Source organism: Juglans microcarpa x Juglans regia, chromosome 4S (assembly GCF_004785595.1).
Source record: "Juglans microcarpa x Juglans regia isolate MS1-56 chromosome 4S, Jm3101_v1.0, whole genome shotgun sequence".
Taxonomy (NCBI): Eukaryota; Viridiplantae; Streptophyta; class Magnoliopsida; order Fagales; family Juglandaceae; genus Juglans; species Juglans microcarpa x Juglans regia.
The window spans coordinates 12,286,121-12,302,485 of record NC_054601.1 but is presented as its reverse complement, the minus strand read 5'-3'; the positions used below and the strand labels follow the sequence as shown (position 1 = coordinate 12,302,485).

The window sequence follows — 16,365 nt, the reverse complement described above, 5'->3', positions numbered from 1 at the left end:
CATTTTGTTAATTGGGAAGACATTTGTTAATTAGGAAGCCATTTGTTAATATTTGTGTGTTGGGAGGACATTTGTTGGTATTTGTGTATTGGGAAGACATTTTGTTAATATTTGGCTTTAGAGTTGTTGATGTTTGTGTAATTGCAGGTGTAGTTTTGGCCAAAGTGAAGTAAAATTTACTTTTTGTCGGCGAGTTTGCTCATGTAATTTACTAAATTTATGCCGAGTTTGTGGGTGTAATGATTTTTGTGAAACTATATTTTGTGTGATACAGCTTCGTGGTTGGCATTTTGTGTCATCACTTTTATGTACAAATACAAACTGCATCTCAATGCTCAATATCCATACGAGACTGTTTTACAAACTTGTTCATACATTAACCTCATACAAACCTACTCATGATGTTAATATTTGCTCATACATTACAAATTGTATATAACATTTGACCAAACTGCTCAAACATATACATTACAAACTGCTTATAATATTTCCATTTCAAACTATACATAAAAGTTCCTGCTCATACAAACTGGAATGACAAACTACTCAAACTGTTTTGTTTTACAAACTGCTTCTTAGCAAGCAATATCCATACAACATCAAAACTTTTTTACAACCTGTCAAATACTAATTGTACATAACAGTTTTACAAACTGCTCAATTACATCAATGTTTTACAAACTACTCCTCAACAACCAAACTGTACATAACAATTTTACAAACTGCTCAAATACATCACTGTTTTACAAACTGCTCCTCAACAACTAATATCCATACAATAACAAAACTGTTTTACAACTTGTCCAAAACAAATTGTACATAACAGTTTTACTAACTGCTTAAGTACATCACTGTTTTACAAATTGCTCCTCAACAACCAATATCCATACAATAACAAAACTATTTTACAACCTGTCAAATACAAACTACTCAAATACATCATTGTTTTATAAACTGCTTCTCAACAAGCAATATTCATACAAACTGCTCAAATGCATTGACCTAACCATATTGTTTACAAATAATATACATTACATCACTATTTTACAATTTTACAAACTGTACATTTTGGCAGTTTTACAATATGCTCAATATACATACATCAACTACATAGTCCAATATAAAACCAAAATTCTAAAACAGTTTTCAGAACTACTAACACTATCTAGAAATTACTTAGACACTACCAAGCAACAACCTACATGCAACTAAAAATGTAAAAGCCCAATACAACCGAAGTAGTTTGCATGAACGCCTTATTTCAGCTTCTTGTTCCCAAAGCACCAACTCCTTCTTCATAACCTCAATCTCCCTCTTGTGGACATCGTCGAGTTTCTTCTCGAGCTCCTTCTCCTTCCTTAGCAGTTCATTGGTGCTTTCTCGAAGTTGGAGCTCATTCTCTTCATTACTATCTACCCACTGGAAAAACCTGCAGTATAGTAATACCTGAAGATTAAGAAGATATATAAAAAATATTAGATGTTTTAATATTAATCATTACATGAATAAAAAAATTTTATGTACAAATTATGTAGTTACGTTAGTGTTGTACTTTGGACACCCTAAGAAGGGTCGTCCTGGATTCTTTGCAGTACGAGCTAGTCTCAGTGTGGCTAACTCCTCACAAAAACAGAATGGTATACCCAAAGCACGTTTACCAAAAGAAGATGAAGATATTGATGATGACATCCTCATATGGCAGTAATTTCAATAGTATAGAAAATTCAAATGTCAGGAGGAATTCGTTGAAATATTCAGATACACGCTTCCCAATAACAGTAACAGTTTAACATTTTAATGTGAAAGTAAGCATCCCAATAACAGTAACAATTTAACCATTTTAATGTAGAAGCAAGCGTTCCAATAACAGTAATAGTTTAACATTTTAATGTGGAAGTAAGCATCCCAATAATAGTAACAATTTAACATTTTAGTGATGTTCTGTGAAGTTTAAAGAACACTATGACAATTGAAAGGGTGCCTCATTTTAAAAATAGTTGATAGTCTAATAAAACTTTTAGTGAGATATTGAGAATTGAACCCTGCTTATTAAGTTCTAAAAACAGTATATCATGCCAAGTGTATCTTCTTGGACTGCAGTTGGCAACCCTGAAAGGAAAAAATACTAAATAGATTTGCCATATGACATGGTATATTGTCGTTTTTGCACAAAAAAAAATCATTGTTTTTTGGGTTTGTGTGCTAGTACTTTTAACTATGTCTCATGCTATCGTGCTAGACTGTGTCCATTAGGAGGGCCCATGTTGATTTAGTTTCACTTATTTGACTCTTACTTTATATATGCCCATTTGTTTGCAATCATTTGATCCTCAAAATTACATTAATAATAATAATAATAATAATAATAATAATAATAATAATAATAATAATAATAATCATAATCATAATCATAATATGTCTTATAGCATCTTAAGGAGTTTCTATATTCATCGACTCTTTAATTTTTAGTTTGACAGCCATTACTTCCCAACTTGAGAAATATGGGATTGATCTCAAACAGATTGGTCATCTAGAAGTAGATAGTGAGAATGTTATAGACAAGAGTAAATCAATTAAGACCTTCCTGGTGCAAATCTTTGAGGTAGTCTTCTGGTACAGTTAAATACACATGCTCAGTTTAACCATTTTAATATGGAAGAAAACATCCCAATAATAATAACAGTTTAACATTTTAATGTGGAAGTAAGCATCCCAATAACAGTAGCAATTGAACATTTTAATGTGGAAGTAAACATCCCAATAACAGTAACACTTTTACATTTTAATGCCACATCCCACTAACATTTTACAGTAATAGTTTAATAAAATAAAATTTGTTAAAACACTATGCTCAAATTTTATTGTATGCATTCCATAGAGATGCTACTACTCTCATACATGAGTGGAATTTATAAATTGGCAACTTAATAATGATGATATGGTATGTGATTTGAATAATTACATGACTAAATAGTTAATGCAAAAATTACACATCATAGGCAATGTATTACATGACTAAATGTACAATGTATGATAAATAATTATTGACTTCCAAACATTTGGAAAGTAAAACCAAAGCACAGAAAAAGGAGAAAACTAACGACATTTTTGTAGTGAGGATACGTTGAAATTCGGCCTGATCGATGATTACATAAAACTTTTTGGGGTTAGGGTTAGAGTTAGGGTTTCGGGGCTTGATAACCAAACAAATCTAGGGTTAGGGTTTCGGGGCTTGATAACCAAACAAATTTAGGGTTAGGGTTAGGGTTAGGGTTAGGGTTTAAGGGTTTTGTGGGAAGGGGATTTTAGATTTGGGTTTGTGGGAAGGAGGGTTCGTGGAAAAGACGAAGGGGATGTGGCTCTGTGCCTTCGTGGAGAAGATGAAGAGAAGATGAAGACTGTGACTTTGCAAAACACAGTAACTTTGCAAAACCGTTGGTTCATGGGTTAGTGGAGACCACGAAGACTGATTGCAGAGAAGACAAAGATTGCAAAACACAGTGACTTTGCAAAACTGTTGATTCGTGGGTACGAGGGTTCGTGAAGACCATGAAGAATGACTGCGGAGAAGACGAAGACTGGGCTATGGTGACTTCGTGGGGCGGCCAGTTCATGGAGGATGATTGGGCTTCGTGGAGTAGAAAAGGAAGAAGAAGACAGAGTGAAGGGTAAGTTTTCATGGGATGGGCGAAATGGGAAAGGAGGCCAACCGACCCCTTCTGTCTTCGAGGGAAATGAGCCTAAATGACGACATTTAGCTCTGAGATTGTGAGATCCTTTTTATCTTCGAGCAAGTTGCGCCACGACGACATTCCACTAATTGCCACATTGAACACGATGTCGCGAGGGTTCCCCTACACGGTTGCTAGTAGCATTTTTGTTTTGAAATAGTTTCTCTGTTGAAACTCTATTAGTCTACTAACTAATACAATTAATGTGGTACATGACTACTACGTCATAAATATAACTAGTCATGTGAGGACATATGGCTTGAACATGTTTTTTCTTTGATTTGAAGTTCTTTTTCATTATGAAAATAAGGTTTTTGTTATAAATATATATGTATATATCTATATCTTATTTTTGGAAAAACATTTAATATATTTTATAAGAAAACAATTAAATTGACACGTGGCTGCATATTAATATAAACAAAAGGTTAGGAAGGTTACATTTATTGTGTTCTAAATAGTAAATTCTAATTACAGAGGGTAAAGGTAGTCTTGCCAATTACTCTTCCTTTCTTTTCTAGAGATTGAAATTTGAATGAGGAATTGGTTTCATGCTTTTTAAGATTTCTTTTTTGTGAGAGGTTTTAGGATACTTAGAATATTTAATGCTTGTGAATAATAGTGAATTAATTTAAGATAAAATGTTTTATTAGATTTTGGGAAATGAGAGGTAAAAAAATTAAATAAAAAAATTATAAATTAATAAATTATTCGAATATTTTTTAATATAATTTTTTTTTGAAATTTGAATTAAACTGTATTGTTTATTTTATTTGAGAATTTGAAAAATTTGTAATGATTAGTTAATAACTAGATGAGAATTAAAGTTGAATACTTGAATATTTTAGTATTCAAACTGTCCCTTAGGGTACGTTTTGAAAATCAAATTAGATGAAATCATGAAAGAAGAAATTCTCAAAACTTCTCAAAACTTCTCACAAATTTTTCTCAAATATTACTTAAATATAAAATATTTTTTAATTTCAAATAATTAATTTTTCATATAACCATTACTACTTTTAATATACTTCAAAACAAAACACAAAAATCAATACAAATTTTTAATTTTTTCATATTCATTTTTCAAAATCTAATAAAATATTTTAATCCAAATCATTTCAATATTCATCGTAAACTATTTTATGACTATTCACGTAATTCTAAATACTCCAAGTGTCCTCGGCCCTTTGGAGAAGTGGGTTGGGAAACAAGCAAGACACGTGAACTTGAAAATAGAGGTAAAGTAGGTGTTGTGGTGTGATTGAGGAATGGTTTGGATTCAAAAATAGTTTTATTTTATTTCATCTCATCATTATAATTTTTTTAAATTTTCATACAAAATATAATAAACAATTCAATTTTTTCAAATTTTAAAATAATAATAATATTAAAAAAATAATATTCTAATAATATTTTATTTAATTCATCTAAAATCATCTCATCTCATCTCATCTTACTATCGAAATCAACCGTGAATCTGAGTACAGCTCGAGCACCTAAATAAAAGTCTCAGCTAAAATGAATGAATGAGAGGCTTTAAAATATGCATAATAATGATCTTCTAGATTTCACATTGTAGAGTGTAGCAATTACAACCGCGGATTCTACTTTTGAGACTTCTAAATTTGCAACTATTAAAGAACATTTGTACAAGCTTTTAAATATGAGGAAGCTATTTAAAAAAAAAAAATATGAGACCTAGGTTTGGTTTTACAAATCTTTAAATTATCTCATCATATCTCATTATATCTCATCTCATCTTAACATTTAAACACTATTTAAATACAAAATTAGTTTCAAATTTTTAAATTTTTTATCTAATTATTACCTAATTATTATAACTTTTTCAAACTTTTAAATAGAACATAAAAAATAATTTAATTTTTTTAAATCTAAAATAATAATAATATTATTAAAAAATTATATCTTTTTCTCTCTCTTTCTAAAACCACATAAAAATTTTAACTTAAACTATTTCACTACTATTTATAAATTATTTCATTATTATTTATAGATTTCTCATCTCATCTTATCTTTGTAACCAAACGTGGGCTATAAAAGAAATATATTTCTCTGGTGGGTCTCACTATTTTTTAAGGAGTTTGTACACCAAAATTTGTATATTCAAGATTATATCTAATATTATACTAAAAATATATATGTTTCGCGATGTTTCCGAGCTTTTGCAAGATATTAGTGGAATAAAGTTTTTTTGCGTGATAGCATTAATAAAAATGATAGATTAATGCAGCAAAAACGTGTTTACATGTCAAAATTCAACACGCACACTGGAACGGGGAATCCAATACCCAGCCAGATGTTTGTTGGAACCATCTGTCCAAACAACACATTTCAGAAACTAGCTGTGGTTTGTGTACAAAGGGCAAGAGAATTCTCCAATCAGGTCATAGCTTGTGTTGTATTGGCTGTACTTTCTAGATTCCATTTTCTAGAGAAAATGATGGCACAAAAAGGTTGGAATATGATCCCAAAACATCACACTTTACTTCACTTAGAAAAGAAAATGAGAGAACGAGGAAACTGAGGAAAGTTGATCTTCCTGTTATCAGGAATTTTAGACGATATTTTCCTGTAAATGAAAATTCGTTTCAGACAATATTTTAATGGCACCCATCTTACTGAATTGTTCAAATAAATAGGGGTCGGCTCTTCCCTAACCCAGGTATCCTCACAGGCAACCAAAGCAAACAATCCTTACAAACTTGTTCATCTTTCCTCAATAGTAAGCCATGGAAGAGAATCAAAATGGCCCAAAATCTGTAGGAATACGTCAGAAAATCCTCAGTGCATTTACTCATGTCTTTCCTGTTTTCAGAAAAGTTCGTCGCAGTACATCATCTCGCGAACAAGTTCCCAAACCTGCTTCATCCCCTTCTCCAAACCCAAAAAACAATGAAATTCAAACCAAACCTCCTGCCCCTGAACATCCCAAGTCTTTACAAGGTTTCCAACACCTTGAACACATTGAAGTTCCTGTCGAGTTTGACCACTCAAGCCTGCACTCTCCAGACGTCAGAGCCAAACCAGCAACAGTACCACATTTTCCCATCCAAAACACCAGTACTAAACCAGGTATCATTTCACTGCAGGAGAAACCCAAGCTCAAGATGCAGAATAATGGCCAAGGAGACAAGGCTGCTTCGGGAGATGAGGAGAAACAAAAGCCCAAGTTAGAAGCACCGGAAAAAACACTCGCCGATGAGGTGAACCCAGGACTGGATATCAACGACAGGTCTTTCTATTACATTAAACATGCAAAGATGAAGATAATCAGAACTGGGTCGAAGGTTGGAGGGAGGAAGAAAGCGACGTCCGGACTGCAGGATGATGACGCTCAAGATACAAAGAAAAGAGATCAGGGTGCTAAAGATGATCTCTTTTCAGAATACATCAATGGTGCTAAGACGAGGATCAGAACTACGCCGAGTATGAAAAGTGGAAGGATTGTCTCCTTCAACCGAAAGTAAGAGAATTCAAATCAATTGGATCCGGATATCATCGACATCTCATGCATTAAAACTATTTTTATAAACATTTATTTTTAACTAATAATACGACATGTTACGAAAGATGAGAAATACGACATGTTATGAATGGTTTGGCTTTACTCGTATGATCTTGTTTTGGTTGCATTAATGTACTAAATCCTCTTAATATATTTTCTTTACTATGTGGCCTGTAAATTATAATCTTTTTAGCTGCGATGGAATATACTGATTATATTTATTTAGAATCCAAATTAAATTCGAGCTTAATATATATATATATATTTATGTTATTTGAGCAAATTACAAAATACCCGAATTAAATTATATTAAACTTTGTTAAATCACTTGAAACTTTTGGGCCACACTTTCAAGGAAAAATTCTTCCACACTTTGGTACCCTATTGATAATGTCAGCATGGACAACCATGCATGAAGAAAGATGATCAAGGTTCAAGAAAAATCGATCAAGATCTCTATCGAGAGTTCCTTGATAGTTGATGTAGGCTATCAATATAGTTAATATTGTCGGGAAAATATGGAAGATGTAAAAGAATATAAGAAAAGCCTTCTTGCAAGTGATTTCGTGCACCAAACCACGCACTAATGTTAAATATAAAGCATTCGTTTAATAAAACAATGCGAATTGAAGATGAAAATGATTTTCATGAGACAAAAGATCTTATTCTTCTTTCAAAATTTTTTTTTTTATTTTTTTTATAATAAAAAAAGCTGTGTGAGTGTTGGTACACGATTTGGTACACCAAACCATTTGTACCTAGTAAGTCCTTCCATTTTTACATAACTTTTGATTAAATTAATAAAAAATGTCAAGAATTTTGGAGGAGGCACAACCCTTTGGTCCCTCCTAAATTCATCCATGTATGCACACGAAGTCATGGAGATGTTCGGACCATTCTATGGCCATGAAGCCACCCTGATGGCGGTCGTCGAGCGGGTATAGATGGGGGTGACTTCGATCGGTAGTGACTCACTTTCTAGAACAAAAATTCATTGCTATTTTCTGCGGTCGACTTCAAATAAGAGCTTTGACTGCTCAAATAGTGTGATGGGTGGGAGAGTTGGTATCTTATCTTTGTTGAGTGATACACCTACAGCTCATTTACAACTAATTTACAACTCTTTTTTTTTTTAAATAATAAAATTGAACCTCATACATTAACCAACAAACATAAATACAATACAGAGTCCATCCCAAATCAAAGTAAACATCAAAACATTTACAACAAGCAGAATCTAGCATCACCCTGGAAGGTATAAAATCTGGATAAGAGTGCCACCATTGATTGGTATCCACAATCCATTTGGCATGTTGAGCAAGAAGGTGTGCGGCTTCATTTCCTTGTCTTCGTATTTCTTACTATTTAAGGCAAACAACACAACCCCTTTATCATCCCGAAGAATTGCCCCCACACCAACAGCTCCGCTCTCTCTACAAAGAGCCCCATCAAAATTCAATTCAACATAACATACGGGTGGAGGTTTCCATACCAAGATCTTTTCTTGTGTCATCACTTCTCTAGATTACTTAATACTATTATAACTTGCTACATAATCAATACAATTATCAGCACACACTTCAGTGAATCAGATGTTTGCTCAAATAAATTTTGATTTCTAAATTTCCACACACCCCAAGCATAGTAAATAATGAGACTAACAACATATTAGCTTTCATCAAAACACAAACTAGCCCATTAAAGAAATTTGCATTATCAAAAAAAGCACTTGTTTACCTTGAGTTCCCAAATCTAGTTTACTATTGAACATAGGCATAAGGCATGAAACAGGTCATCAAGTTGCATATGGCAAATACCACACCACCCATCTGACAGAACACCATTCTTCGATAAGTTTACCTTCGTTGGGAGGCTGTTTTTACTAGTCCTCCATGCAAAATTTTGTACTTTTGGAGGTAACGCTAAATGCCACAATTTTTACCAGTAGAGTGGACCCCTGTTGGAGTTTGTATTTTCCCTTTGTTTAGCATTGTATTTTAATCCCAACCCAAAATGGTACCCAAGTTTTATAGTATATTGTCCAATCTTATGTTCACCCCAAACCAACTTATCCACTGCCTAGAAATTCAAAGGACTTGTTAAAATTGATTTTGCTACAACAGAGGGAAAAGCTTTTTGAATCAAGTCACAATTTCATTGCCTTGTTTGTGCATTAAACAACACACTTACAGTAGCTTCAGGAGATAACAAATCAAAATATTGGATCCCGATTGGATCTACACCTTATGGAATCCATTTATCAGACCATAAATTTATACTCTCACCACTCCCTATCCTCCAACAACACCCCTTCTTTAAGATATGTTTGGCTGAGCATAAACTTCTCCAAAAATATGAGGAACTTATAAGAATATTAGATTGTAGAAAGGAAGTATGTGGATAATACCTTGTTTTCAGCACCTTTACCACCAACAAATTTGGGTTAGTCATGAGTCTCCACCCTTGTTTTGCAAGAAGAGCAATATTGAATTGTTCCAATTCCCTAAAACCCATTCATCTACGTTGTTTAGAAACACACAATTTACTCGAGCTGATCTAGTGCATTTTGGGTTCAAATCTTCTTTGACCCCACCAAAAGAAAGCAAACGTATGTTCCAAATTTGTACATAGCACTTTAGACAATTTGAAACAGCTCATCGTGAATGTAGGGATAACTTGTGCCATAGCTTTCATCAGTATTTCCCTCCCCGCTTGCGGTAACAACTTCTCTTTCCACGCTTGTAGCTTGTTCCAAATATAATACTTCAACTGCTGAAAATTTTCTATTTTTGAACGCCCCATAAAGGATAGCAAACCCAAGTAGCAATCATGTGCTTGTATAGGGGCCACACTCCATATATCTTTAACAGCTGCAACTTCTCTTGGGTCCACATTTCTACTTAACAACAATTCAGTTTTTTCTAAATTTAATTGCTTACTCGAAGTTTGTTCATAAACTTGTTCATAAATTTTCAGACATAGTGGCTTCGCAAAACAATAAATTGTCGTCGGCAAATAACAAATGACTAATTACTGGTGTAGCATTGCATATGCAAGAATAATATCCTCATTATAGCCACATTTTTCCCTCCGTCTCCGTTTAATGGTATGGACAGCCTCATATGCAAGAATAATATTGTAAATAATAATTCTTTCTAGTATGAAAGCTTATTGGCTATGTGATATAATGCTGGGCATAATTAATTTAAGCCTACTAGCAATCATTTTGGCAACAATCTTATAGACTAAATTACATAAATTAATAGGCCAAAATTCTTAGACTTTTTCAGGCTTATTTTTCTTAGGAATAAGAACAATGAATGATTCATTCAATTCCATAGGAATCATACATTTGTGCAGGATAGATAACACTGTATTATAGACCTTTTCCCCCACTATGTGCTGATATTTTTTAAAAAATATTGGCGACATCCCATATGATCCTGGGGCCTTCATAGGTTGCATCTGGAATAAAGCTTCTCTAACTTCTTCAACAGAATAGCGCCTTAAGAGTGACTGGTTCATCTCTGTAGTTACTTTTTGCTACACCACATTTATAAATGGATTCATTATACTCAAACTAGCAGCATAAAATATATCTGAAAAAGATGGAACTATAACCCCCTCCAAATTCCTCTCCCGCTCTCCATTCTCCTCTATCATCTTGGAGTTTTGAAATATAATTTCTGGTCTTCCACTGTGATGCTTTGTGATGAAAAAACTTCAAATTTTTATCACCTAAAAATAACCACAACGCCCTAGATCGCTGCTTCCACATCAATTCTTCACATTCTAATAGCCAGTTAATATCATGTTTTAATCTCCTGAGATTTGCCTCTTTAGCATTTTCAAAAACTAAATGATTCAATTCATTCCTCTTTTCTATCAATATCTACTTTATGTTACCAAGCTGGCGATGCTTCCACACTTGTAACTGAGATTTACAATTAGCAATAGACTCTTTCAAATCATCCACATCACCTCCATCAATACATTTACCCCATGCAGAAGGAACAACTGCTTCACATCCCATTGCCCTCATTCACATCAATTCAAATCTAAAAGGCCTTCGACCATGCCTTGTAGAATAAACTAATCTGGTTGTGTCAAGCAGCATAGAAATAAAGCCCCCCATATCAATACTTTTCAGGTTGCAAAAATCTAAAGCATCTCTAAAATCCCTCATCTGCCATTCACTACAAGTTCTACCATCCTTTTTCTCCTCATTGAAACACACCTCATGATTAAAATCTCTCAAACAAAGCCACGAACCCTCTACAAACATAGAAATAAACTTCATCGTAGTCCATATTTCCTTTCTACGCTTCACCTCTGCATGCCCATAAATAGCAATAAAATCATGTCACTGCGTTAAAAAAAAAAAAAAAAAATATTGCAAAAACACCCTCCATTTTTATGTAGAATTGTAAAATAGTTGAAAGATAGTTGTAAGGTTATCATTTTCCAATCCTTTGATCAATTAGATTTGTCTCTTTTTATCGGTTTAATCGTCTAAAATAAATATATAGTTATTTTAACGTGCTATTAAAGCAGTAATTCTGAATTTAAATTTTATTGTAAATGAATTAGGGAAAATGATAAAAGAACACAAACCTTTTACAGACTTTTTTAAGAATCACTGTTTAAATGAAAAGCATTATTGTCAATAAGCTTAAGTTTTCGTGACAAATGGTGATTTAATATAGTATAAGGGAATGCTTTACATTTAAAGCATAATTTTCATTCTTTTATTCGTTTTTAATTCAAATTGTTTCATTAAACGAATGCCTTACATTTAATATTGGTACACAAAATCGCTTGCAAGAAGACTTTTTCATATAATATACTATGAGACATGAGACTATTAATGGTGGCTTCAGATTTTTCATAATAATTCCGTAAAGTCGTAAGCCCATTACAATAATTATGAAAATTTAAAGAGAAATAGGGAAATATGTGCTTCTTCTAACTCTTTGTTTTCAACTTTTTAAAAATTTCAAGATTTCTTAATAAAAGAATAAACAAATGAAGAGATTTTTCTAATAAAAGGGTATTAGATGTGAATAAAAAATTACGGTTTACATTTTTTTTTTATAAAAAATAAAAAATTAAATTTATTTTTCCAATACTCCACAAGTCTCATTTCTTTCATTTTGAAAGGAATATGTTCTCTCTTTTTTTGAGGAATATCGTGATTCGTGACATAAAAATAAATAGTCGATTTTTACGAGTCTTGTTCGCTTACTATACTTTCTACCACTTTGGAAATATAATAAAAGAAAATATTTCACAAAGTATATATTTATAATTTCAAATTAATTTTTTAAATATTTTTAGTCAGGTTTTTTTAATCAATTATGAAATGTCATTATTCACTTTACAGTTCCTAACCCGTTATATCTAAAATTAATATGATTGATGTCATTATTATTTTTATTTGTCACTTTGTATAGTATTTATATAATAATATGAATGAAACAAAAACAAGAAAAGTAAATATGATTGTGGTCACCAGACAGATTTCTCTGCCATTAAATTAATTAATTCATTAAAAACTTTAGATTAATTTATAATCGTACTTCTTGGTGGGTTTCGAACCTATTAATTATTTAAATGCTTGTTAGGCTATTGCAGGGAGGCTCTCCCTCAATTAATATCTTATTTGGGATTTGGGAAATCTCAAGCTTCGCTGAATGTGTGACTCTTGATTAATTATTATTTTTCAAGATTCTGAACAGCACCTGCTCCAGACCAGTCATAATATTCTTAATAACCACCTAAAATGTCTGATTTTATTATTTTATGTATAAAATATATTATAGGGGCCTCAATAAATAGAATATTAAAGAACATGCTAAGCAAGTTTTCTTTTATTAATTTGCAAACCAATTTCCATATATAATATTGAAAGCTGAAACAACATCCATCAAAGCTTGCCTTTAAAAATGGTGTCTTTGATATTTAAAAGACAGAAAAAAAAAACGAAAAGAAAAAAAAAACAAAAAACAAAAAACAAAAACAAAAAAACAAAAGTACTTTAAAAAACTTTTTTTTAAGCTGACGCCGATGACTAATTTTTTCAGTCTTGTAAATTTACAAGTTCCATGTGTCTACATATTACTTATGAGATTCAAGTAGTGCTATTGTTAGGTTTATGAAACCTAATCTTGTTGGTGTGTCGGTCTAATAATCTGACTCGATAAAAAAGCGTTATGATTTTTTTGGTAGATTTTCAAGGAGGCTTGGGTTGAGAGGCTCAAACCAAAGTGAACATGTCCAAGCTTCGTGGTTGCTCCCGAGGAAAATTTTTGGCACTATTTTCGATTAGAAAAAGTGTCAGACAAAAAATTCGCTCGATGTTCACACGACGTTAGCGCGATAGGTAGTCGAGCGAAGCTTATGCAGAGAGTTTGCTATGGCAAAGCTCGGACAGAGAGTTCGCTCGAGCGAAACTCAGACAAAGAGTTCGCTTGAGGTATGCTCAACATTCTGTTCTAGCGAATAACGTAGAAAAGTGAAAATTTGGGATTCTGCCGTGTGACACTATAAATATGTACTTAATGAATAATTTAGTAGGTTATGAGTGTTCTGAACAGTAAAATTTCACCCCCAAAGTGTATTTTGTGATTTCTCAGTATAATAAAATCATCTGCAGCTCTGTGGACGTAGGCACGTTGTTAAACCACATTAATTTTGTGTCGCATAATTGATTTGCTTGTGTGTGCTTTACTTTGTTTGTCATCATTTTTCACAAGAGCTATTTGAAGACGTTTATATCACACACCATCTACGTAACATAATTTTATTTGTAAGAATCAAATTTTCAAATTCATCTTTCAAATCAAATTATTCTATGTGGATGAAGTTTGGTGAAAAAGTATTTAAATATAATTATTAAATGAAATTCATTATAATTATATAAAAAATTAAATCACTTATATATATTTTTTATAATTATAGAATCCACGTCAACAATAATTGTTTTTTAATTGCCCGATTTGGGTCTTCCAAAGGGTTGGCCACTGTAGGTCAGATTGTGGGGGGGGGGGGGGGGGGGGGGGGGGGGGGGGGGGGGGGGGGGGGGGGGGGGCCGTCATGGGGTGGGTGGCTTTTATTTATAATTATTATTTTTTTCAATTTTAATTTATATTTTTGTTATATTTTTTAATGTTTTCCAAATTGTACACGGGTGTAGATTCGGATTTCTTTGGATACTCATTCAGATTCGGGTGAATATATAGTGTAATCTGTTCATATGCTTCTTCAATCTCCACTACCCAAATCTTGCCAAAAGGTTGGGTGCAAGCAAACTACATAAAAAGAGAGAAAAGATATCGAGTTTGAAGTGAGAGAGAGAGAGTTCTACAGATTCTTTAAACAACATTAAATATTTAATAATATTATTGTTAGGAACCTCAATGTAATACTTGATATTTGTTACAGTAATATGGATGAACCAGAGAAGAACATAGAGAAGAAGATGAAGGGAATACTATAATGCATAGATTAGTCACATTGGAATTGGTTCGAGGCAATTTCTTCCTCCGTTACAAACTGACTATTCAAAAAATGCTCAAAGACCCCAACCTCCACTGCGTCCCTTCTGTCAAATACCCATTCCCGTAACAAACAGTAGAAAACTAGATAAAATGACCACTATTCACTCTAAATAAAAGACAGTAATGAAAACGCATCGTTTTAATTTATAAACACTAAAACGTTGTGTATTACAAACAACACTTAACCAAACCGACCCTAACTATTTTCTTTATTTAAATGGTGTGTTTCCCCTAAACAGTCCAAACGATGCGTTGAGCAGCTTGTGCGACGATGCCGTTTCGAGTTCTAGATGCTTCATCAGTTCGCAAGACTTCCACTTCAAATCTGTTCCTCCACTTCATGTCTTTCCTTCCACCCCTAGGGTTCCAACAACTCCTCATTTCTTCACAGCACCTTGCCCATAAAGTGGGGGTAGAGCTACTGAAGCCTCCAAAGCTTTTGCCAAGTGTTTTCCTCTTTCGTCGTTCCCCTCCATTTCACCAAAACCTCCATGATTCCTCGGTTTCCCTCCCTCTTCAATTGCCGATCCACAATCGATTCTTGCTCAGGCTGAACCTCTCCATTCGCGTCGACGGGTAGTAGAGTCACTAGTGGCTAGATCGAGCTTCCCACATTTTTTTTTTAGACAAAACACATGGAAGGTGAGATTAATCCGAGAGGTCGCTGCCAGCTTGAGGCGGTACGCCACATACCCTACCCTTTTCTCCACCTGGAAAGGCCCATAATAGCAGGAATAAAGCTTCATATTGCGGTGATGGGCCACTGACTTTTGGTGGTAGGGTTGCAACCTCAGGTACACCCAATCCCCTTCCTCAAACTTTCTCTTGGTTTTATGTTTATCTGCTTGTGTTTTCATCCTATTTCTTGCGCTATCGAGATTTTCCTTCAATAGCTTTAGGACTTGGTCTCTGTTTTGTAAGGTTTGGTCCGCTGTCTGGTTTGAGGAGGTCCCAAGAACATAGGATAACAGTTGTGGTAGTGGGTAGCCATAGAGTGCTTGAAACGGTGTCATTTTGGTAGTTGTGTGATAGGTGGTGTTATACCACCACTCTGCAAAGGGTAGCCACTGTGACCATCTCTAGGGCTTAACTCTAGCGTAACATCTTAGGTAGGCTTCAAGGCACTTGTTTAAGACTTCTGTTTGCCCATCCGATTGCGGGTGGTAGGTAGAGCTGTGATTCAAAGTTGACTCTTGCAATGAAAAAAAGGCTTGCCAAAAGGAACTCACAAATATTGGATCTCGATCAGTAACAATAGTATGGGGTAACCTATGCAGCTTAAACACATGAAGCATAAACAAATTAGCCACAATAGTTGTCGTATAAGGATGGGATAGAGGTATGAAGTGTCCAAACTTGGTGAACTTATCAACCACAACTAGGATCACAGTAAACCCACTCGACATGGGCATCCCTTCTATGAAATCCATAGAAGTATCTGTGCAAGCTTGCTAAGGGGTTGGTAGAGGCTGTAGCAACCCTGCAGGTGGTGTTGTCTCGTACTTCACTGTTGGGCAAATTTCACATTCCCGTACCCATCTTTTTATGT

At 33.7% G+C, this 16,365-nt stretch overlaps 1 protein-coding gene across 2 annotated transcripts; it reads left to right on the top strand.

The window, feature by feature from the left end:
• The first annotated feature begins 6,380 nt into the window (after positions 1-6,380).
• Positions 6,381-7,359, top strand: LOC121263644. Of its 2 annotated transcripts, none has more exons than XM_041166668.1 (2): positions 6,381-6,801; positions 6,874-7,359. In XM_041166668.1, exons 1-2 carry the CDS (start codon positions 6,482-6,484, stop codon positions 7,217-7,219), a joined length of 666 nt encoding a protein of 221 aa, XP_041022602.1. In that variant the 5' UTR covers positions 6,381-6,481; the 3' UTR covers positions 7,220-7,359. The 2 variants fall into 2 exon arrangements, with proteins under 2 accessions (XP_041022602.1, XP_041022601.1); XM_041166667.1 differs by having other exon boundaries at positions 6,382-6,805; positions 6,878-7,359.
• The last annotated feature ends 9,006 nt before the right edge of the window (positions 7,360-16,365 follow it).